This window comes from Oryza sativa, chromosome 7 (assembly GCF_034140825.1).
Source record: "Oryza sativa Japonica Group chromosome 7, ASM3414082v1".
NCBI lineage: Eukaryota > Viridiplantae > Streptophyta > Magnoliopsida > Poales > Poaceae > Oryza > Oryza sativa.
Genome location: NC_089041.1, coordinates 11,434,694 through 11,458,802, shown reverse-complemented (window position 1 = coordinate 11,458,802; position 24,109 = coordinate 11,434,694). Strand labels below are relative to the sequence as shown.

Sequence of the window (24,109 nt, the reverse complement as noted above, 5' to 3'; positions counted from 1 at the left end):
ATCGAGATGTCGACTAGAGGGGGGTGAATAGGCGATTTAAAACTAAATGACACCTAATCAAAACTAACCTAAGTTGCTAGGCTTGGTGAGGGTCAACTCTAACTAAGCAACTAAGTTATGTTTTGCAAACCTAGGGTGATAGTGGCTCAATTATATCTCTAGGAAAGTAAATCACACTCCTATGTCAATGTTTAGCAATCCTAGGGTGAAATGATCTCTAATATGTCTCTAGAAATGTAAATTGCACAAATGTAAATGCAACAAGTAAATGAGACAAGGAGACAAGAGATTTTTCACCGAGGTTCGGAAACTCGCCGGTTTCCTACTCCCCGTTGAGGCGAGCCTAACTCCACCGCTCAACCACGAAGCCACCGCACACCCCCTTCGTCAAGGGGTGGGCAAGGCGGGAGCCGGCCTACGGAGAGGACTACCTAAGCCTCGATTACTAGGGTAGTTCTTCCTTCACTCCGAAGGTGGTGAACTCCAAACCACTCACAAACCGGCGCCGGGCCTCCTCCACAATCTTCTCGGAGAGGTCACCGGGCAACTCCTCCACAAGCCATCTAGGAAGCGGCAACCTCCAAGAGTAACAAGCAATGACCCGGTGTGGAGATGATCAATCAAATGCCACACTAGCTCTAGAATGGAAGCAAATGCACTTGACTCTTGGCTAATTAACCCTCTAACACACTAAATGGATGAACATAAAGCTCAAGTGGGTGTGAGAGAGGTGCAAGGGGTGTATGCAATTGAATTGGGTGCCAAGAGAGCCCCCTTGCTGCTGGAGGGGGAGTATTTATACTCCCACCAATCAAAACTAGCCGTTGGTGGCGAAATCCCCCAACTCTGTGCTCTGCTGGTCTGACCGGAGGTATGTGGCCGGTCAGACCGTGCTACTCTGCAACGGCTAGAAAACTAGACGTTGTAGCCCTGTCAGAGGACCCCATCGCCCTGGCCGGTCAGACCGCCGTTGAGTGGCCGGTCAGACCGGCCTCAGCTCGGTCAGACCGCCATCGGCTTGGTCAGACCGAATACGGCTCCGTCGGCTCTATATCGGCCACCCCGAGCAACACATCCCGGCCTCCAGGGGGCCAGTCTGATCGCGCATGTGCCGTCGGTCAGACCGCCGTTTTGTGGCCGGTCAGACCGGCCAGGGCACGCCAGTTAGACCGCCACTATGTGGCCGGTCTGACCGCCCCTAGTCAGGCCGAACCCAGTGCATACAGTGACCAATATATATAGCAAGTGTGTGTTGGATGAAATGTGAGCACAAGTCTAAATACATAATGACCTAATGTGGCAATTAAAATCATCTCATTGCTAGGTCATTACCCCCCCTTGATAGTACGGCGAAACTAAAAATAAACTAGCAAATTTGATCGCCCTACACCTCGATCAATTCTAAATTAAAGCACTAGATTTACCATCTTCTTTCCCTTTGCTTTGCGCCGTCAATTTTAATCCATCGATAGTCATCCATGCGCACACATGACGTGGATTTATCTTAAAATATATCTCAATAGCAACGGTTAGTCCACAATTAGTGCTTGTCATTAATTACCAAAGCTAACAACAGGGGCCTAGATGCTTCATATGTTAATCTAGTCCTAGCATCTCAATTTAGCTCTATCGGTTGTCTCTCGCTTTAGGGTTTCTGCCTGTATCGACTAAATCGCTTTGCTAGATTAGATTAGCCTAGGCATCTACCACCCTGAAAATCAATCAACGGCTTGATTGTCAAGATATTGTGTTTCTTTTCATACTTAGTGCTGCATCAGTTAAGTTTGATCTACTAAGTTGTGCTTAGAACCATAATCTCTAGCCTACTTTTTGACTGCCAATTGGTTTATACTGGATTATATTGTTATTTTATTACATCATCATCAACCGATTGTCTTTATATCATTATCTACATTGGACATATAGCCGATTGCTTAAACCCTATCACTATCGGCTGGTATTGACATCGGCTATTATCTGCTATCGGCTGGAACCACTCCATCGGCTTGTTAGCCGATTGGCTATTTGATCTACTATATTTGCATATCTTGTCCGTTGCAGGATCAAACTGACTGGCACGCTCGCATCTCATCAACCTTTGTACCTGCACAGGAGCTAAGCAGATCTCCCAGCCGGTGTGTTCGATTTTTTTGTCAACAAAGCTATGCATATCCTATAGCACTTTGCTTCCACATAGGAAGCCTACTCTATGATGCCATTCTGAATCACGAGTCACACAAGCCCATTTAAAACCATCCAGGTTTTATGTCAGTCACACATACCAACTTTAGCAACGATTCACATCCCACAAATTAATTTATATAAAGCATAGGCAAAAAAATCCACACTAAGAGATCACCTCACATTCGCCCTTAACTGTGGGCACGACTGTTCAAATAGTTTAGTTAAACTCCGCTGAGGTTATACGCTTTACACACATGACACACTTTACTCCAACACCCGCCGGCATTGAAAGTTCATGACAAGGCCTTTCTAAAGCTAACCCATAAATAGCATATGCCACATAGTTGATCAAGACCAGGACAAACATCAGGCAAGACAAACCATCGTCTACTTAAGGTATACCGGGGATGCTCCTACATCTATCCATAAACGCCACAATAGATGCAAGTGCCACGATGGCCAATATCAGAACACAAAACTTCGTTTCATCTCCGCTATCCCACAACCACTGGCATACCAGATAAACATGAATCAATAATTTACTTTTCCAAGGGTATCCCACAAACCCCATGTGGTCACACTGTAAGATGATTGGATAAAATTCTTCAAGGCAACACCAGATAGGCAATGCCCCATATCGCGACTTTCGCAAAATATTATTCCTTTTCAAAAACCACTGGTACCAAGTATCAGGTTTTCTGAAACAGTTTCTAACCCATTATTTCAAAGTTGACATAAAAAGTGGAATGCGAGGGTTTCATTGATATGCATGCCTAAAAAGCATAATAACAACATGAAGTGCAATTGATGAGCCCCTCAGGCTCCTCCCCGCACGCCTATGTGTTGAAGTCGATGGCACTAGAGGCAGCAACACCGTCCTTCTTGCCACCAAACAACTCCATCCTCTCCTTCTTAGCGCAGCCATGCAGCCACGAGTTAGCATCCTACTGCAAGTACTCAAACCACTGCCGCTTGTTGGCATCATGCTCTGGGTCAAGGTGGTAGCAGTACGTGTGTGTCCTGTTGGGTACCCACCGGCCACCGCCCCTTGCCACCCTTCTTGTATCATGAATGCGTCATGAACCTATAGGAGGCTCTGGGAAGCATCAATTAACAACACAACATGTATTCACACATTCAAGGGACATATAGCAAATTTTATGGCTTGGAAGCTCCTCCAAGCTACATAGTGCGTGCTCGTGCTCGACGGGAAGGCGAGGCTGTGCACCTCGCCTCCCTGGAGCCGCCGTACCGAAGAGAGAGAGAGAGAGAGAGAGAGTAGATTAGATATCAATTCCAGCTTGCTTTATTTCATTTACTCCTGGTCATATAGGGGCTTATAAACTTGTAGCTAATTTGCTGAATAAAAGGATAACAAATGTAATATAACTTATGATAAGAACTTGTTCTTGCCGTGCTCACTGTGCACCGCTACCGTCGGCTGGCGTGATTATTTCCCGCCTATTCCGCACGTAGGTTCATCCACACACACCAGCTTGTTGAATTACATTAGGCTCTGATCTGATCATAGATGCACTGTCAGCAACAAATCTGGACTGGTGAAAAAGGACTGAGAACAATGTTTGAAGGACACTTCTACGAAACAACGACCACAGGTTTAAATTCCAACCACTGTACTACTATACATACTGTAATTTTAACTGTACTGTACCGAAACCAGGTGTAAGATAAGAGACGCGTTATACCTGATATTGCAATTCAAAGGTGCTATTAAACTCAACATCAAGATGAGGGATTTAAAATAAGGTTATTTTGGAGGGAGACAACCAAGTGGGAAAAAAAAGGAAGTTGGGCCAGTAGCTAGCTGGGCTGGCTTGAGGAGCTGCGCACAGGCGCCAGAAGAGGTAGGTGAAAGAAATCTAGTTGATCTACAAATGTGGCTAGGCCTTCAGGATGAAGAGACAAGAGAGAGAGAAAGAGAGAGGGCGAGTACTATGCTGAACTTGGATGAAGAGGAGGCTTGGGCCAACCGTTTGGCCCAGGCAGGAGAGAAGGAAAATGAAGGGGTGTGACCATGTGCACAGTAACTTTTAATATTATTTAGGAAATTTCAGAGACAAGTTTTGGGTGGATTTGAAATTGAGGTTTGGGTAAAAATTTGAAATTTTAAATAAAAGAAACTGTATGAACTCGAAGGATGGTGTTTCTCTTAGATGTTGATATTTTATAAGAGATTGGAGTTGTGAATATATTAAATTTTGGATGGGAGGTGTAAAAGAAAAGATTTACATGAGATATTTGGTCAAAAGCTAATACCCAAAATTTTCAGAAATCCTAGGCATTCAGAGGAGAGATATTTGATTGAAAATTTGATGGGTGAAATGAAGTTCAAATTTGTACGGAGAGAATATCGGTCAAAATGGGAGGTTTTATGAGGAATATTTTCGAACATAAAAAGTGGAATAAGGGGGGTTTTATTTGAAAAAATAGTTTTGGGTGAGTTTTAGGATTGCAAGGGTTTATTTGATTTGAGACCTTCGCACTAATCATAATACACACACAAAAAAAAAAGAAATTTCAAACATATAATTTTTATAGAACCCCGCCTATTATGATTCAAGGTTATGCGTCATGTGCTAAAATTCGTGTGCTAAACATAAACATAATAACCTTGGGTATTATGTTTATGTTTCTAAACTTTAATAAACCACACTACTTACCATTTTAACATACTCTTATATCAAAATTTAACAAAGTGGAGGTCCTATAGTGGATGTCATGGAAGTTTAGTACTATAGTACTTGTGGTTATGCACCATATGCCGAAATCCCTATGGTTTAGTGCAAATTAGACCATAATAGATAGAGTTTTATGAAATTTACTCTTAGTAAAATAAGTATTACATGACATTCTAGACGATATCTGAACTAAACTTTTGAAACATTTGACTATCAGTGACTTTTAAGATTTGCCTTTCAAAATATGGTCTTTGTAGATTTGCCTTGATAAGTAATTTTATAATCATATGAAATTATAAGATTTTATAAATTTATTCAAATATAACATTATGGTCAAAGCCACATCGATGAATCAAACCAAGTATTTTCGACGATAGAGAATACGGGTAGACATTATTAATTAGCATTGTACAAACCCTGTCTAGGGCTAATAAGAAGTACAAAACTTGCATAAGTGGCCGCTTGTCCATAATTACTTTGGCTAAGTACTACCTGACTATACATGAGTACATGGCACCGACAGAAGCATTTCAGCCTCTGAATTTGGATTTCCAGAAACCAAAACCTAAACAAATCACATGATCTTGTCTTGGAAGAATAGGAATATTATGCTAAATAGATGGCAAAAATCTAGCATTCGTAGAATAAATTACGATTAAGGTTGTGCAATATGCAATTTAATCTTAAAAATAGACATCCTTTTAACAGTTCACAAAGCCATCAATACTATTGATACTATAAGATAGCTGGAAGTCACAAACCAGACGGTCGGTGCAAAACTTTGCTGGTACCCAGTCAAATACACCGTTCATAGTAACGATTTGATGAAACACAGTCCTACATAACAACATGCAAAACTTGATTCCATTTCATTACTCTTCCATAAGATTCTCTTCTGTCTGCTGCTGGGAAACTTTAACCACGACTTTTGTTTTTTGTGTTGATAGGGTAACCTTCTTTGGAAGCATTTGAATATCCTGTTCCAACTCCTTAGCATCCCTCTCCCGTTGCTTTGTCTTACCCTGTTTTTGCCTGTTAAAAATTCAGTTCATATCAGGCAAAGATAATTTCGTGAATAAACAGATACTGAATAAAAATTCAGATGCCAACCTCTCTGTAATATGTTTCTTCTGCCGTTCATGTCTAATCTTTGTAATAAGAGAGATAGCCTTAAGTGTTTGCTCAGTGACATTCCGGTCATAGCGCTCTGGCCTGTTCCTTTTCCTCTCAAACTCAAAGGTGGAGTCCTGATTGATATCATCAAACAATTCAGCTCGTGGTTCACATAGTGGAAAATGTGTTGCCACTTACCACTGAAAGAATATCAAACAATAGCAACCAAATACCTGTGTCATGTCCTTCCCATGCAAGCACCTGTACGCTTTTGTCCATTTAACCTTACGAGGATTCCTCTTCATCTTGAAATTTTTATGACATTTTGACCGGCAAAAGCGAAAGATCTGCGAACAGAAATAAATGTAACTAAATGTGCCAACAATATCCAGCACAATAAAATCTAAAACGTAAACGTGAATGGCATTCAACATAAAATGTTATTTAAGAAGACAATACAAAGGTATTGGCATGGCTATACAGCATTGAAAAAATGTAAAGGAATGCACAAAACAGCAAGATATTACTCCAAAAAGGTCAAATTGAGAACATCTGTGTTATTCTGAAGACTTTTAATCAGAGAAAGCTAAACTAGTTATGTTTGGTAGTATACCAGAAAGGCAGTAACAAACTTTTGCACAACTTATCACAAATAACAGCATTGATAGGGCAGAGCATCAGATATAACAAACTAATGGGATGAATACCAGCAAAGGTAGTTAGCCACCTCTCTTTGATGATTGATGTAATTAGTTTAATTACTCTTACTATATATGGCGTATAAAGATTCATATGTTCTAGCGACTTATGTTGAATGAAAGCCTCATTGTTATCCAAAAAGGGCTCAGCTTTTAGCATCCACCACTACTCCAACCATAAAACAGAATGGAAAACGACTGAGAAACATAGACATCAAACTAAAAAAAAGTTTAATGATTATATATCTCCACTAAATCACTGTTATTACAAAACAACAATAGACTGGCAGAAATATGACAAAGTACCTCAACCTATTTGGAAGTACAATAGATTTCTAGGAGTACCATGATTTGTTTGTATGATATGCCAATAAAACTTTAGAGGTATCTGGGTTTAAAATGCTGTGGCAATAAAAATTTTGAGGTGTTTGGGGAACAAAGAAAATAAATAAGATAGTTACATAACTATCTTTTTGGTTCCAAAAATCAGCCATCTACCTCTTCCTCTTCTCAAAACCAAGAGCGCAGACATTACATTGATCCCAAGCCATAAAAAATCTAATGTTCCTCTCTTTTTTGCTTCTATTGCTGAAACCTTGCCAGCCAATATGACTTTCTTGTTTGATTTGTGTAGTTTCAACGATAATAATCAGTGTTGTAAAAGCCAGCCCTAAAGATCTGCCTAGGCACCTATTTAGGTGCTAGGTGCCTAGCCACCCTGATTAGGCATTAGATGGTCAATTAGGCACCTAAATATCCTTGGGAGCTCTTGTGCTGCTATTTAGTATTTCATTGTCTAACTTTTATGTAATATGATCTCTAATTGCTTAGAATCACTAGTCAGGTTGAACCTAGAAGCCAGCCCTGCCATCCCTGTAGCGCCTAGCCCTTACTGATCCAAGATAATGACATGGAGAACTGGCAGCACTAGATAAGATTACATACTCCCTCTGTCCCAAAATATAAGGGATTTTGGTGGAGGTGACATATCCTAGGTCTATGAATCACCCAAAATCCTTTATATTTTGGGACCGAGGGTATATATAATCTGTGTCTCTAGTTGTTAATTGTATATTGTTTTCCTGCCATGTACAAGGATGGAGGTAATAAATTAAGCTATCCTGCCTATAGTACCACCTTTTTTTGAAACAAAATGCAGGAAAGTAGCACCAAACACATAAAACTTTGTAAAAACTACAACCGTGATATCTAAATTCCTGGCTATCTAAATTTATTGATGAGTGCAGTGTGCGAATTCAGTGACTTCCCCCCCAAAAAGGTTCTAATTTTATTTCCCCTTAACATGGCGCACGGAAAGGCGCGCTTCTCCATCCACATCCCCAAACGGGGACATAACCTACAGGATGCGAAGAAGAGACACAGGATGAGGAGGAGGACAGCGCGAACCTTGGCGTCGTTCCGGACGAACTGGATGCCGTGGCCGGGGTAGACGGTGGACGAGCAGAACCAGCACTTCTCCAACCTCATCGCGCCGCCTCCGAACTACCGCCCCCTCCTCCGGAATCGCAGCGGCACCACCCACGCTGCTGCTGCTGTCCGAACTAGCCACAAGGAGATTGGAGAGGAAGATTGAGGCCTGGTATGGCTATGGGGATGGGGGCGAGGCCGACGCGGCGTCGACAGGAGGTCGCTCCAAAGAGGCGGCGTTGGGGGAAGGAAAGGAACCCTAGTTCCTCTCTTTTCTTTTGTTTATGCTGTTGATGACAAGGCTAGATGGGCTGGTTTGGCCCATTACCCACAACACACTTGCGCCTCCGCCTACGGCCCACGAGTGTTCGTTGATCTGGACCCGCGGCACAGACGATAACTCACACCTCAGCCGACGAGGTCGGCTTTTTGGGCCAAAAATTTTGTTTACCTGTTTTTATCCCTTAAAAGGAATAAGTTCACCTAGTGACCCTCAAAAGTCAAAAGTGATCGAAATCTAATCCGTAGCCCTAAACCACAAAACTGGATATCTCGACCCCTAACTCTTAAAACCGGTGCAATTTGACTCCATCAGCGGTTTTGGAGGACGGTTTCGCTGACGTGGTGCCTACGTGGCATTATTCACTCGGCTTTCTTTCCACGTAGCGTTGACGTGGCGTTTAGGCGGCGACAGCGTGAGGCACACGTTGCGGGATCGATGTCGATGACGTACTCCACTGTCGCCGCCGCCGCTTTCCTCCCCACGTCGACCCTTCTACGTGGCGCTTGACCTCCGCCACCCTCTTCCTCCGCAGGACGGCGCGGACAGTAGCAATGCATCGGCGGGTGAAGGAGCTGGGGAGGGTCGCAAGCACGCGGGGTCGCCCGCCCTGCCGCCGCAAAACTAGGCGGCGCAAGAGCGGCAGCAGATGGCCGGGCCCCTGCCGAGCACGGAGCACCACCACCACCGCGGATCGGGACGCGCGAGGCGGCCATGCCATAGCTCACCACATGGGGCGTCGCGTCGCCCGGCCGGGGTCGCTCGCCTCTGCGCCGCTCCTGAGGCCTATCCACTTTGCTCACACCTCGAGGACCGCCTCTGTGCGTGGGGCACGCCGCCTGCGCCGCCCCTTCGTCCTGACGTCCTCCCTCTCTACTGACGCCGCCGTTGTGGACGACGCAGTTGCATGCGATGTGGTGGTGAACGCAGGCACACAGGATCAGTTACATCTAGTCCGAGCAGTATTCCCATCAGCAGCTATTAACCTGTTACCCCTGCCTTGCACCACCTCGGTAGTATTTCCATCGGCAGCTGCTCCCAATCCATATGCTCCCTCCCCTCTCTCTCGTTGTCCCGTGAAATGAAATCACACCACCACCGCATCGCTTGTTCGATCTCGAGTACTCCAAAAAGCGTGAGGCGTCATTCGTCGTGTGGCGCGTCAGTCAATCGTCGCGACGACACCTGCAGCGGAGACGAATAGCACGTCGCTGAGCTCCTACGTGTTGACCGCCGACTCGATCTTGGCCAGCGAGGAGGCGGTGGAGCTCATCCCGCGCCTCCGCCGCTCGCAGGCCACCACGCCATGTCCGCGCCCTCGCCGCTCACCGCCGTCTCCGCCCGACGCGGGAGAGGGAGGGAGCGGCGAGGAGGGAGAAGGAACTCGAGGGAGGGGAGAGAGAGAAGGGACACGTGGGTCCCACAATTTCTTTTATGTATCAATGATAATTGGGTCCTACACATTTTTTTTTAATTCTACATGTCACCTAAACACAACGTGTAAAGGAGACCTAGTTAATACCGCCACGTAGCCTCCACGTCAGCAAACCGTCAAGAGAGTCAAATTGCACCGATTTTAAGAGTTTGGTTTAGAGTCACGGTTTTGTGGCAGCGCGAAGGAGAAGAGGAGGGAGGTTGCTGTGGGGAGGGGCAGGCAATGGTGGAAGGAGGAGTCGGGCGGCGGGGGTGGGGGTGGGGGTGGGAGTGTCGGTGGTGACCCGGTGGGGGCGGCGGAGTTCGCGTGGGGCTGGTGGCGGTGGGGAAAGAGGAGGGAGACGGCAAGGCGGCGGTCGTGGTGGCTGTGACGTCGGTGGATGGGGGAAGATGTTTTGGGTGATGACAAGGCGGCGATTGACTCGTCGGTGCAACGCGGCTGTGGGGGTGTCGGGGAGGCGCGGTCGACAACCAGGCGCGGCTGCGCGGTGGCCAGGCGTGGACAGGGAGAGGGGGAGGGCAGCCTTGGCTCGAGGGAAAAGGCGATGGAGGTAGAGGTCGGCGCGCGGGCCAGCTAGGCGTCGGCCGCGTGAGGAGGATGCGACGGTGCGCTCGACGGCGGCATCGGCACAGCAAGGAGAAGAATGGCTGGGAGGAAGGAGAGCAAGGGGAGGAAGGGGGGAAGGTGCTCACCTCGCGGCAGTCGGGTAGCGGCACACCGAGCGTGGTCGACGGGCGTCGAGGTACTGCTCGGCTCACGGTTCGTCCTCGCGCGCCAAGTGCTCGATCACGTCCATAGAGGTTCGTTTTCAGTTTTAGTTCGATTTTTAGTTTGATTACGTCCTCGGTTCCAGTTCGAAAGCAAGCTTTTGTTGTTTGAGTACGTTCCAAAGTTCACAGTTCGATCGTTCTGATGTTCGTTCATTTGTTCGTGCAAGGGAGTTCACGGGACGACGCGGCGGCCAACCTCAACCCCTTGCCCAACGGAGGCTCGGCTCGTGGCCAGCCGCGGCGGAGCAAGCAGCGAAGCGGCTGCGAATGCGCTGGGAATGAGGCGACAGTGGCAGAGCAGGTGCAGGAGAGGAAGACGGAAATGGAGAGGCGCGGTGGTGCTGGGCTTTGGCGGCGGTTTTATAGGTTTGTGGCGGTCGTGTCGACATCGCCACAGGACAAGGTAAGTGTGGCTCTGTGAACTTGGCTCTTCTCATTCGGTGTGGTCTCTACTCATGTTACCTGTGTTTTGGGGATGCATTTGGTGGATTGGGAGCATGGGTGCAGGGGATGTTGTTGAGGAGGGGACCCAGCTATTTGATGGCAGCAACAATTTGACTCAAATATGTGTGATGGCTTGCAGGCATTTCATCGAACACCTTATGTGCATTCATGCTGCGTCGGCTGAGGGAGGCAAAGTAGACTTATGGTAGGCTGCCTAAGGGAGAGGGAGGCATGGGCTGGGTTGGCAGAGAAAAGAATGGATCAAGTGTAATAGGAGACTTGGATGTTTTGCTAGGAAGTTTTGTAATTTGCTAGGGAGTTGTAATTTGATTTGGCTCCGTATAATTGGACTGTACAATGGACTGTATAATCGGACAATGATTTGTTTGAACTTGTACTGCTGGACCGTTTGTATCTTTTCGAGGAATTTTGTAAATTTACAAGGGAGTTTGGAATTTGGAAATTGGAATTTAAATTGACACTTGTAGATGGACTGTTAAATATGGGCTTTTGGATTTAACTTGGTATTTGGATAAGCAAGGGTCACGCTTAGGGTTCTCGAGCATTTTGCTTGGATGGATACACCGCGCCCTCGACTAGGGATTTGGGGTTGACGTCCGATAGACAATTTCAACGGTAGTCATTGTGATTGCTTGAATGAATGAACGACGGTAACACAGAGGGGTGTTGGGAACCGGAAATGCTTATAGTCGGGTGATCGCCCCCCGTCCGCCCAGCGATCACCCGTCCGCCCCCTCCCCTATACTCGATACACTACAAAATTTTTTTTAGAAAAATAAAAAGTTAGAAAAATTTATGTATAGAAATACTATATATATTCAAATTTGAATCGGCTATGTAAACTTTTGGCTTATAAACTTTGGGTCTATGAACTTTAAGTGTATAAACTTTAGATGTATAGAAATACTATATATAGAAAATATTTGAATTCAAATTCAAATTTGAATCAGATATAATTCAAATTCAAATTTGAATCGGGTATGTAAACTTTTGACTTATAAACTTTAAGTCTATAAACTTTAGATGCATAAAAAATACTATATATAGAAAATATTTGAATTCAAATTCAAATTTGAATCAGATATAATTCAAATTTGAAACCGGTATGTAAACTTTTGACTTATAAACTTTGGGTCTGTAAACTTTAAGTGTATAAACTTTAGATGTATAGAAATACTATATGTATAAAAAATTTGAATTCAAATTCAAATTTGAATCGGATATATAAACTTTTAACTTATAAACTTTGGGTCTCTAAACTTTAGATGTGTAAACTTGAGGTGTATAAACTTTAGGTGCATATAAACTTACTAAAATAGAAAAGTAATGTGGTGTCAAAAAAGGAAACCAGGTAGAGAGAGGGAGAGGAAAGGGGATCGATCGCTACCCCCATTTCCAGGCGATTGATTGTCCATTAGGATCCCCCGTTGGGAATGCATATGGCATACAAATCCATTCGACCGGGTAGGGTCTCAAGGTAAGGATAAATTTGGAGATATTTGAGTCGACGTATGATAAATAAATCCGTCGAATGATTTTAGATTTTTTGAGGGAATTATCGAAATCAAATCGATAGAGCGGTTTCAATTTAACCGTAGGATTCCAAGAGTTTGAGAGAGAGAGAGAGAGAGATCACATTGTGACAGAAGGAGAGAGCTTCTGGTCTTTGATTGGATTAGCACCAAAGCGCTTAACCAAATAGACAGAGTGGGTAGGGGACAGGGAAGGACGTCGAACAAAGGACAGTTTTAGGGGAGAGTGGATTGAATCGAGATCTTGGCACCAAACTAAACACACACAAATAATAACAAATTGGGATAATTGCATCATTGCCCCCTCTTTCGAAGCCAATTGTTGTTTTACCCTCACTTTTTAGGGTTTGCAGTTTTACCCCCACTTTTTGAATCTGAACCAGCCGTCTACCTCACTTGTGACAGCCGTTTGGTGGATCCCACGTTTTGTGTTAAGGAAATACAAAAGGAAATATGTTACCTTTCTACCCCTGAGGGAATGGATAAGGCCTGAGTGTGTTTCGTGCGGGCGAGAAGGTTTTGTGCGTCAGTTTTGTGCGCGGAGGCAGCGGCGGCGGCCACGGGCGAGGCGGCGACGGCGGCCGTGGGTGCGGGCGGCAGCGGCGGCCGCGGGCAAGGCGGCAGTGGCGGCTGCGCGCGCACGCAAGGCGACGGCGGCCGCGTCGAGGGCTGGGTGGCGACGGCGGCGGCGACAGCCACGGGTGCACGCGGAGACAGCGGCGACCGCCGCGAGCGCGTGCGGAGGCGGCGGCGGCGGCCATGGGCTCGTGTGGAGGCGGCGGCGGCGGCCGCGGGCGCACACAAGGCAACGATGGCCGTGTCGAGGGCTGGGTGGTGACGGCGGTAGCGGCGGCCGCGGGCGCGCACGGAGACGGCAGCGGCGGCCGCTGGCGACGAGGTGGCTGGGGCCGCGCGCGCGTGCGGTGGCGGCGGCGGTGGCTACGGGCGCACGCGAGGTGACGGCGGCCACATTGAGGGCTGGGTGGCGGCCGCGTCGAGTGCTGGCGGACAGCCGCGTCAAGGGCCTGCCGGCGGCTACTTGTTGTTCAAATTTTGTAAATGCTGTCGAAATTTTATTCATATTTTGGTCAAATTTTGTAATTGCCTAGTAGATGCTCATATTTGGTTGAAATGCTCGTCACATAAGCTGAAATCACAAAATAGAGACAAAATCACACAAAGCTGGAAAAAAATGGGGGCAAAAATGCGATAAACACCAAGGGTATAAATGTCCTTTTTTCTACAATTAACACCGTTAAAACTGGCTGTTAGATAGAAGTAGGGGTACACGGCTGATTCAGATTCAAAAAGTGGGAGTAAAACTGCAAGCCCTAAAAAATGAGGGTAAAATAGTAATTGGCTTCGAAAGTGGGGGCAGTGATACAATTACCCCTAACAAATTTTATTATGTGAGCCAGGCTAAGCCTCTCGAAGAGGGAAACAAGACTTTATATGAGAGAACCTTCTCTTTTAAAATAGCCTTTTTAGGGATTCACTTTGCAAATAAGATTTTGACAAATAATTTTCTACTAGATGTCATCTCCAAGTTATTTTCCAAAGGACTTATTCCTTTTTAAGGATTCTTAGAAAATAATCAAAATTATATTTCCTTTCTAAAATAGTATTTGTTTTAATGAACTATCCCTTAGAGGGTTTTCATCCAAAACTGTAATATATGTCCTTATGTATAAAACAAATACATCAATGAGGTTTTAATACATAGAGAAGGGTTTTGAGGAAAATAATTGGTACTTGCAATATTAACATATTTCATAACCATGGTTCTTTGAATAAATAATATCTTAAATCAAAGTACAAGCATATTCTCAGACGTCCGTCCTTTCACCCATGCATAACAAGAAAACGGGAAATAAAACCCAATAAATTCCAGCATGCAAGAAAGTTTGAAAAGATTTTTGGTTATTATCAATTTTTAGCTTCGTATTTCAAAACTGAAATTTTCAGGGTGTTATAGGTTTGGCCCCACTTTAGTTCTGTTTGAGCTGACTTGTGGTAGCCTCAATCCGTGTGCTTGCAGGTGATTTGCCGGAGGTTTGTTTCTTTGCATGTTGGCTCATTTCTCTTTCACTTTGGTGTATAACATCCGCATACAAGTTAATTCTCCAAGTACAGTGGAACTACATTATTTATTATTGATATACGTGTAAGAAATGTTAGTTCTCCCTTTAATTATTATGATAAGTCATGGTTGAAATTGTACTTAACGACTGTTAAGAACACCCCCAAGCTAAACCTTTGCTCATCCCCTAGGAAAGATAAAACTTAGGTTGTTGGTCAACACCACCATGTTTTATAACATATCCTTCTACCTAGAGTTTGAATAAGTTGGCAATAGTATTTTCACCTTTATTACTTTATTCCATATGGGGCTTTTAGCTTCTCCTTATCTTATCTTGGGTGGTTAAAAGATAGAACGGATCGTAGAGCACCAATCACTTACTCTTTTGTTCAACTTTCCTTCCGGAGGTTTTTAAGAATTTTGCAATTAAAACAAAGTTCCTCAAATGATACTCTCGATTGTTCAATGCGTATTGTTCTGCACCAAGGCATAATATTGTTTCTTTATCATCTTATCTCTAAAGTATATGTCTAACTCAGGGTAAGGATAAAAGATGTGGCAATACTTATATCACATACGTGCAAGATTTGTCGCACAAGGCGTTTACGGGCGGTTTTTTGCTCCGCATGCTATAAAGGACATGTGTAATTATTGGATTTTTAGGCGAATCAAGAACCATCTATGAGAAAATATATTTACGCATATAGATCTTCAGTCTCTGTATGCTTGTATGTTTTATGTTTTCATATCTTAGAATCTGGTTTAGCAGATAGCACTTCTCTCATCTTGTATCCGAAATGGCATGCTTGCCGATATGTAGCTCCACATGTATATGTTACTTTCTCCGGTCATAAAGTTGACATTTAAGGTGAGATTCGATCGAATTTCTAATATTATGAGTATCAGCTTAAAATTAAAATATGTTTATTTTTAAAATAATAGAATAAAATCTAGAACTTTGCTCAACGAGCTACAGCCAATTATTAAACAAATTCATGCAAACTAGCACACATAAGCAAGTCTTGAAAAAGCACACCAACAAAAGCTGAAGGAAACACGAGCTAATAATTGCGCGCACAAAACAAAGACCCCTTAACTATTGATCAATCCTAAAAATATGCTTATAGCATCTAATAAATTGAAGTCTTATAACAGTATTTTTCATGATAATATGTGCATAGCGTTTCTTTACTTTTTTGAAGTAAGCATTATATACACCAGATTTTTCATGTTTTAAATAGCCAAAACACCGTTTTTTTTCAAAGCTGGTATTGTTTTTTCAATGCATGATAGACTCAAGAAAGGTAGCATTTTTCAAGGCAACTCAGTTTGTTATTGATGCTAATTTTTTTTTTTGTAAAAATTGACCAAATCTCGTGTGTCATCGACACGTTTTGAAGCACCGAAAGTTTTCGTTGCCAAAAACTGAGATGGACAGTGAACAAGGACAGCAGATCTACTAGTCCGTTTAATTTCCTGAAAGCGTGTTCCTAGAGACTGCAATTGTTAACGAAGAAAACTGGTGGAGCAGATCAACACTTGGGCCTCAAGAAGTTGTTAACAACGACGTACCAAAATCAAGCCAGCCGCTGTAGCCTTTCACCGTCCAATGTCGCCGTTTGCTGACTTCTGAACCGCTGAAGCAGTGTCCATGCAGCATGCTTCTATCGTGTGTTCAAATTCCCTTTCACGTACGGCTCACCTTCCAGGCGAATGAAAAACACATGCCGGACGAATAATTAAGGTTTTGCTACTTATTACTCTCTCCATTCTATAATAATTTATATATGAAGACTCTCCTTCCCACGATAATTATCATTCTATGTAATTTATTATATATGAAGATATGAGACACTAGTAATAAACCCTAATAGGTGCATGATGCCGCTACATAAAAAAACCGACACCTATAAGATTTTTCCTCGTCTTTTTTTCAATAAATAAAAACCAGTAGCTATAACTAGCCATTTGTGCCAGTCCATAAAAAAACTGACACCGATAATTATTGGTGTCGTTTCTTATAATAAATCGGCACCTATAAATATCATATAGATACCGTTTCTTATACTAAATCGGTAGCTATGAGTGTGGTTCAATAGGTATCGTTTTTTTTTTTTGCCATTCTCAACCAAAACTAGCACCCGTGATTCATAGATGCCGGTCGACAATAAAAACCAACACCAATGATAACACTACTCATATTTGTATTTTATATCAATCTTTTTCATATGAAGTCAGACAGAAATAAACTTTATAACAAATTTGTATACCTCGAGGAGATATACAACTTTGTAGTTGATCACTTTTTGGTTTGAGGTCATTTAGATGTCCAAAAATATATTATAAGTTCTCCAACCTATTTGGATAAGTGAATTTTTAAAATTTCTAAATGATCTCGGATGAAGACAAAATCTATACGAAAGTTGTTGATCTAGATGAGAGATATGACTTTATAACTTTACAGTTGACAAAATTTTTCATTTGAGCTCATTTATGATGTTAAATATGAAATATAAGTTTCAGATGAGAGTAGTGTAAAAAAGAATAGTAGTATTTGGTTATAAGATAACCAGTGTTTTTAGGTGAGATAGAAAGAAAACTTTGAGTGGAGAGAGATTGCTGGATTGAACCCTTCAATCCATATGCGTGTGAAAATGTGAAAATTGGTGCAAAAATCTTGTGAGTTTTTGGATTTTTTTTTCACGCCCACCCCACTGTAGTAGTGAGAATAAAAGACTATTATGTCCCTTATTAATGATGGATAGTTGAGAGTAGAAGCGCTGTTGAGGCTTAAGATAGATCGAGAAAATTTTGAATAGTAACTGATCGATGAGACATGTAGTGATAATTATTTCAGAACAAATTCCAAATCATAAGATAGGAATAACTATTTTGGGATTGATCAACTAGTTCCCTTCACACGATGCTTGTCCATGCTTCAACCTTCAAGCACGATCATGTCATGTCTGGCGACTATCAATGCATTGGGAATACATATTGTCTGCATTAAGCCATTTGCCAGGCTGCAGTATGTGTGTACGTGCATGACAATAAGAGAAGGTACAATAGTAGGCTATTAGCTAGCTATAAACATATTTTAATAAGATAAAAGATGAGAGAGAAGAGCAGCGGGCTACAGATCTGTAGCCAGCTGCAGCACGGACTCCAAGACACAGTGTGTGTATGACAGGTGGGACCATATATTAATAGTATAGTAAGAACATATTGTATAAATTGACTATTAGATTGGCTATGGATGAATTGGAGCTTGTAGTTGGCTATACTATTGAACTTGCTCTAACATCGAGAACATTGGTACTATTGTTTACGGAGATTTGCCTAACCTATACTATTTATTGACATTGACAATGAAGCTACTGATTTTCTTTTCTAATTTCTCAATCGCTTTTTTAATACTAGATCAATATCAAGAACTACTTAAGTATAATTTAAGTATAATTTGTCTAGTAGTGAGGCTGATTTGGATAGGATGCAGTACTGGTCGTCAATTCTCTAAAGAGTTACGCATAAAATCAGAGGGATTCAAGGTATCAAAAGATCATATATATTTAGAAAGGTTATCAAGTCATCTTTTCAATGGATCAAGTGACACATGATTTGGATATTCCAATTAAAAGTAGTGACAATTTTAGTGAAGGTTGCGCAAGCTGATGAAAAGATGACTCGTGAGAATTGCCTAGTTAGAAGGGTTTGTGGGTTCTAAGATGTGATTAGATGGTTTCTATCTATTCCAAGACTCTCCATAATTTGGCAAGTATCTTGTCTACATGGATTGAGAATTGTTTCCAAAGGGGAGATTTGAAGATGTATAGGTTTGGATTCAGTTCTGGTTTGGTTTGGACAGCTTAGACACTCCAGTGGTAAAACGGTCGTGAATTTCGCATACGGACTCCGTTTTGGATGTTTGAGTATTTGTTGGAAAGCTAGTTTGATGGCCCACATCAAAGATTTGGTCTCACTTTCAGATTCCTAGTGGTTTATTCGCTATTTACCAAACCAGCCGATGGCTGATGCAACATAAGTTTTTTTTTCTGTGTCCAAGTTAGTAACGAGTTCATTTCTTGTTTTAGCGGTCTTAGGATTGCTATATAAGTAATAGTTGTGCGTCCATAATAGGAGAGACTTGATATTATGAATAATAATTAGCTTTTAGTTATAACCATGTGAGGGACTCGTTACCCATTCTTCCTATGATTTGGCATAGCCACATAAAGGGGAATACGATGATCCTATCAACATCATGCTTGTTTTCCGCTCGGATAGAGGGTTCAATTATCTTCTGCTTCCTGTAGTTTTACGATAGTGAGATGAAAGGTGTGCTACACTGGCTGCATGTTGGTCATCCACTTCGTCGGTTTTTTGATGTTTCAGTACTACGTCAAGAAGGTCGTGTGTCCCCCATATCATTAGATAATGCAGGCTACAAATAGGATTAAGTGTTACAGGCAACCAAACCCCCCCACGCGCGGGCTAACGCTCCGGTAGCTCACCGCACACCTGGTACAGGCCTAAAACTACTCTCTAGTACAGACCATGGCCTATTGTGCATGAACCACACAGAAAGGATTATGCTCGATACCACACCTTGTATCTAAAATCTGCATTGGTTTGCTATATACATGTTGAGTGAGCCCACATTCACACAGTAACTCCTTTAAACTTCTACATAAAAGGGTTAACCCAGGTGTCGGTGACCTACGAACTAGGATCTCCCGAGCAGTCGGCACACACCATGTCACTGGGATCTACGTTGAGGATCGAAATAGGGGTGGCACGTGGCCCATCCGAAAACAAGAAGAGCGTACCGCTCAGGGTGAGGGATGTCCGGAGGGGTGGAGGCCTTAGTAGGAGTCTGAACCACATGCTCGGCCTAGCCTCGAGTCCAAACATTACCACATTTATGTCCGATACAACAGTTATCTACCTGGGGACTGGAAGGATGGAAGACAGAGCGGCAACTGCGGCAGCTATCATCCTTCACTTTACTTGTGTCGGGCATAACACGAGTATAGGAAAATGGGGACATGGCTGACTATTGCGCCCACCTCATTTACTGCCTTCCACCAGGCAATGATGGGGCTGCCCATGGCTAGCTGGGCGTGGTGAACCCTAAACCATACCACTACAATTTTCAAACGGGTTGGGTTGTTATAGGAATGTAAGTGTAAAACAATTAATTGTAAAATATAATTATGATTGTTTAATTGACCATAGGAAAAATATAGGAATTGGACGTGAGTTAGACTTAAAGGAAACTTTCTATGAGGTCGTGTTAAAAAATCCTCCAAAACTCATATAGATCGAGGCATTCCTTAGATATTTCATTAGATTCAATAGTTTCTAATCCTTCATTTTAAAGGACCATATAGGGAAAAAAAATCTTATTGGATTGAAATCCTATGAAATTTCTATCCTACAAAATTCCTGTGTTTTCTCTTCAAATTGATATCCTTGAGATTTATCTACAAACACTCCTCCCAACATGTATGTATGCCGGGTGCGCTGCGTGTCCACTCATATATCATATATGGCCCAAATACCACCCTCTCATGCCAGCACTACACTGTCATCACTACAAATATATCTTCAAAACTTTATATTTAAGAGTGGATCGAGCTACAAAGTTCCACACATGCTCTACTCTGTGCCACTATTGTAACTCATCAAGTATTTATTATGAATATTTGAATTTTATTTTAAAAAATGGATGATTGATGGGTCAATCATACTTTGAATATCCATATTGATAGCATGTGACAAATAATATTGTATTAACTTCAAATGACTATAGAAGGGGGTTGAATACATTTGCATGTGACAAATAATATTGTAATATATTGTATACTTTCATTATACCTTTGCTATTCCAGATCGACTCGTGGTAAGCGGGGGTTTGAATGGACATGAAGTTCATAACATATATTGTTTCTAATAATTTTAAGCTCCCCAAACATAACTTCACCAAAAGGAGCCCTTAGGAGAGATCCCATGGGGACTTTATCTAGATAATGCTCCATATGAGTTTGACCCATGGCAGTCTGTTACAAAACTTGAGGATATTTTTCATCAACAAAGCGTTATTCTGCAATCTTGTGTTGGTTAGACCTAGGCCTCCTTTCATTTTGGGCTGACAGACTCTATCCCACAAGACCAGAAAATTTTTACTAGATTTTCTACTCTATCCACTAAAGGTTGAAAATCAATTACCATTGGCATTGTGTCTAGAGGGAGGCCTAGATAGGTGAATGGCAGAGTACCAGTGGAACATCCAAATAAGGCAGCTAAGTCCTCAATTTTTCTGCTTCTACGTTCAGGGGGATCATACAGGACATATATGGAAATTGACTTTCAAACTTGTATTGGCTGCAAAAGAATTTAACAAGGCCTTTAAAAAAAAGTTATCTTCAAGAAGCTTTCAAAAGAGCAGAGTATCATCAACATATTGGATTATTGGGAAACCATATGGTGTGGATATTGGCATAGAGAGAAGCCCTTTCTCATAGGCTTCATTCACTTTATATTACTACCTTTCATAACAGCATTTACTGTACCCTTTTTGGAGAACCTTTTTTTTTTACATAAGGTAATTTTACTTTCCCCAGCCTAAAAAAGCAGGCCCAAAACAGGTACAGAGTCCGATACATAAAACAAATAAAACAGAAGAACAAAAAGCTCTTCCCTCCTCCGCAGTAAACCTGGAAACGCTACAGCCCCAAATCAGAAAGCTTCAGGAAGGTTGATCAGCTTGAGTTGGAGTAGCTTGATCATGACTTCCTCCATCCACTTATTTGCCATAACAAGCATGTCCCCCTTTAGCATGATTCGCAACCGCTGCATTAAGGATATAGTCCTATACACCACCTGCAACGGAGATTTGACCAGGATATCTTCAAACACCCATCCATTACGAGTAAACCACAAAACCCAACACATAGCAGCCCCCAGAAAAAGACCAATCTTATTTTAGAAGGAATGAAAAAGACCAATCTTAGCATTTTTCTTCTTAAGCAAACAACAACAATCCCAAAAGTTCCTTGGAATATTAGATAGATTCAGAGCTTCTCTAATCACACACCAAGCAAAATGAACTATAATACAATTAAAGAGAACATGATTAGAGGACTCTTTTTATCAAACAGAATTTGCACAGATAATTCCCCCCTTCCAATTCCTCTTCACTAATTGCACAGCATAAGGAATCCTCCCCCTTCCAGCCAAGTATATGAAGTGCTATGTTTAGAGGTATCTTAGCTTTCCAGAGCCACATCATCTCCCCCATCTATGACCCCTCCGAACTTCATATCAATGTATATACATTGATCTGATATTGAAGCACTTATTCTTTTCATAAGGCCAAACTACCTGGGCAGGTTCTATAGACAACACTACCTCCCTTAACATCCCTTCCAGCTCAGCTAACTCTCCTTGGTCTCTTATAGATAGTTGTCTTCTAAACTCCCATCTCCACCCACCAGCCAACCACATTTCACTTACAGACACCCCCTGATTTCTGCTTATGTTATGTAACTTAGGGAAAATCACGCTCAAAGGCACTTCTCCACACCAAACATCATCCCAGAACTGTACACGGTCCCCTTTCCCCACCTTCCTAACTGCTAACCTTCTCACCCACTGCTTTTTAGGCTTAGAGAAAAAAAGGTTATTAGAGTAAATAGTCTATGCGATGCAGTGCATGTCTATAGTGTTTTCAAAAACGGTCGTATCGGTCGTTTAGTAGGCTTTATCCGTATAGTGGTTACAATTGCCATTTGTAGCTATACATACTACTATATTAATCGCCTGCATTTTGTTGAATCATCCGAATAAAAGTCCCCTTGTTGTAATTGACGATGAGTCAAAGTAACAAATTTATATTCTATAATCTTGTTTAGCATTAGCCCATTCGTTATTCCGTTATCAAAAAACATATAAATTAATCATAACTGTGCATATGACTTTGACCACAAACAAACAATCATATCTTCTGTTTTCTAGCTTTTTAAATTTTGCAGGGCTGTTGATGAGGTTGAGGCTGCGTCCAATTAGTATTTAGCATAAGTAAAGATTTCTTTATTGAACTCGTTTAAGAAAAACCAGGAGATTATTATAATATAATATAGTGTAAATTAAAAGTGACATGCTTAATTAAAGTTTCAAAGCTCCTTTTTAAACGAGGAACATGAATATACTAAGACAGAGTACAAAAGTAGAAATCAATCTTTCCACTATTTAGAGTGAAGCGCACAGATGGTATCTAAACTTGTTTTATTCCATTACTCTTTTATCTTATTCCATTACCTTCAAAAATATATTTGCACATTGCAGCCACACTTGCCGATAGAAGCGATGAAATTAACATTATGCCACTGTCAAAAGTAGGTTTCGCTAAAATACCACTTCTTATATGGCCTTCGTTAAATTGCTATTCTCAAACATTTCTCGTTGCTAGAATATTCTCGGACAAAAATACCTTTCTTTCCCATCTCCTCTCCCAATGTGTGCTCACCGGTGATGACAGAGGAACACTAGTGACAGGGGAACCTCGCTGGCGACGAAGGAGTGATTGAGGATGGTGGCACCAAGCAACGAGCCGATGGGCAACCATGGTTTCCTTGAACTTTGGTGTGATGGCCGGCCTCCTCCACCGCCTGTGGCCACCACAACCACCTCGAGGCCCAACGCCACTGCTAAGGTGGAAAATGGGGATGACGGAGACAGTAGCACAGAGAACATGATGGAGAGAGAGGGGCCCGAGTGGTGGTAGAGCACGAGCGCGGCGAGTTATATGGCTGCGGCTACACTAGAGAGGTAGTCTAGGATGGGAGAGGCGAGCACGCCGGAGCACGATTGGGGCACCAGTCAGGCTTAGACATCTGTGCCATAGCACCGGTCAATGGCCTCCTCCATCTGCTGCGTCATCACACTTGACCCCCGTCCTCCGACGTCGACAGCCCGTTGTGTCGTCGAGCACATCCGCCAATGTACTACGCACTGCCCCGCCCTGCTAGTGTGGCTTGCAGGTTGTTGGCGCTCGTTAACCAAGCTGCGACGATGGGACTGGTGCCCCTGACGCGCCAGAGACGCTGCCACTACGCCAGATCGGCCCATCTGTGACGGCCTATCAGTGACGGACCAAAGTGCCTCGTCAGAAATAACCTCATCTATGACGGGTTGCAATAAATCACGTCATAGATAGGGCTCAAGAAAATAACCCGTCACTGGTAAGTACTTATCTGTGACGGATCTATATAAGGACCCGACACACAACATCTTAGACGTGTCCACTAGGGGTGGACAGAAAGCTCGTGGCTCGTTAGCTCGCTTGGCTCGTGAGAAGCTCGGCTCGGCTCGGCTCGGCTCGTTTGATTTTCCTAACGAGCCGAGCTGGAAGTTTAGCTCGTTAG

General features: G+C 42.8%; 1 protein-coding gene and 1 non-coding gene across 2 annotated transcripts; one reads left to right on the top strand and one right to left on the bottom strand.

Moving 5' to 3' along the window:
- Window positions 1-5,532: 5,532 nt before the first annotated feature.
- LOC4342953 (probable ribosome biogenesis protein RLP24) lies at window positions 5,533-8,383 on the bottom strand. Its single transcript, XM_015789475.3, has 4 exons — window positions 8,102-8,383; window positions 6,230-6,343; window positions 5,994-6,130; window positions 5,533-5,915 (listed from the first exon to the last, which is right to left on the bottom strand). Exons 1-4 carry the CDS (start codon window positions 8,180-8,182, stop codon window positions 5,756-5,758), a joined length of 492 nt encoding a protein of 163 aa, XP_015644961.1. The 5' UTR covers window positions 8,183-8,383; the 3' UTR covers window positions 5,533-5,755.
- Window positions 8,384-10,099: 1,716 nt separating this feature from the next.
- On the top strand, window positions 10,100-11,448 carry LOC112939539 (uncharacterized). Its single transcript, XR_010742717.1, has 2 exons — window positions 10,100-11,010; window positions 11,191-11,448. It is a non-coding gene; the product is annotated as an uncharacterized protein (transcript).
- The last annotated feature ends 12,661 nt before the right edge of the window (window positions 11,449-24,109 follow it).

Excerpts from the sequence above, each read along its gene's own strand:
- LOC4342953 (XM_015789475.3), bottom strand. The coding sequence starts at position 8,182 with ATGAGGTTGGAGAAGTGCTGGTTCTGCTCGTCCACCGTCTACCCCGGC. Across the intron at positions 6,344-8,101 it reads TCGTCCGGAACGACGCCAAG|ATCTTTCGCTTTTGCCGGTC; the intron begins GTTCGCGCTGTC and ends TTCTGTTCGCAG. Across the intron at positions 5,916-5,993 it reads AAGAAACATATTACAGAGAG|GCAAAAACAGGGTAAGACAA; the intron begins GTTGGCATCTGA and ends AATTTTTAACAG.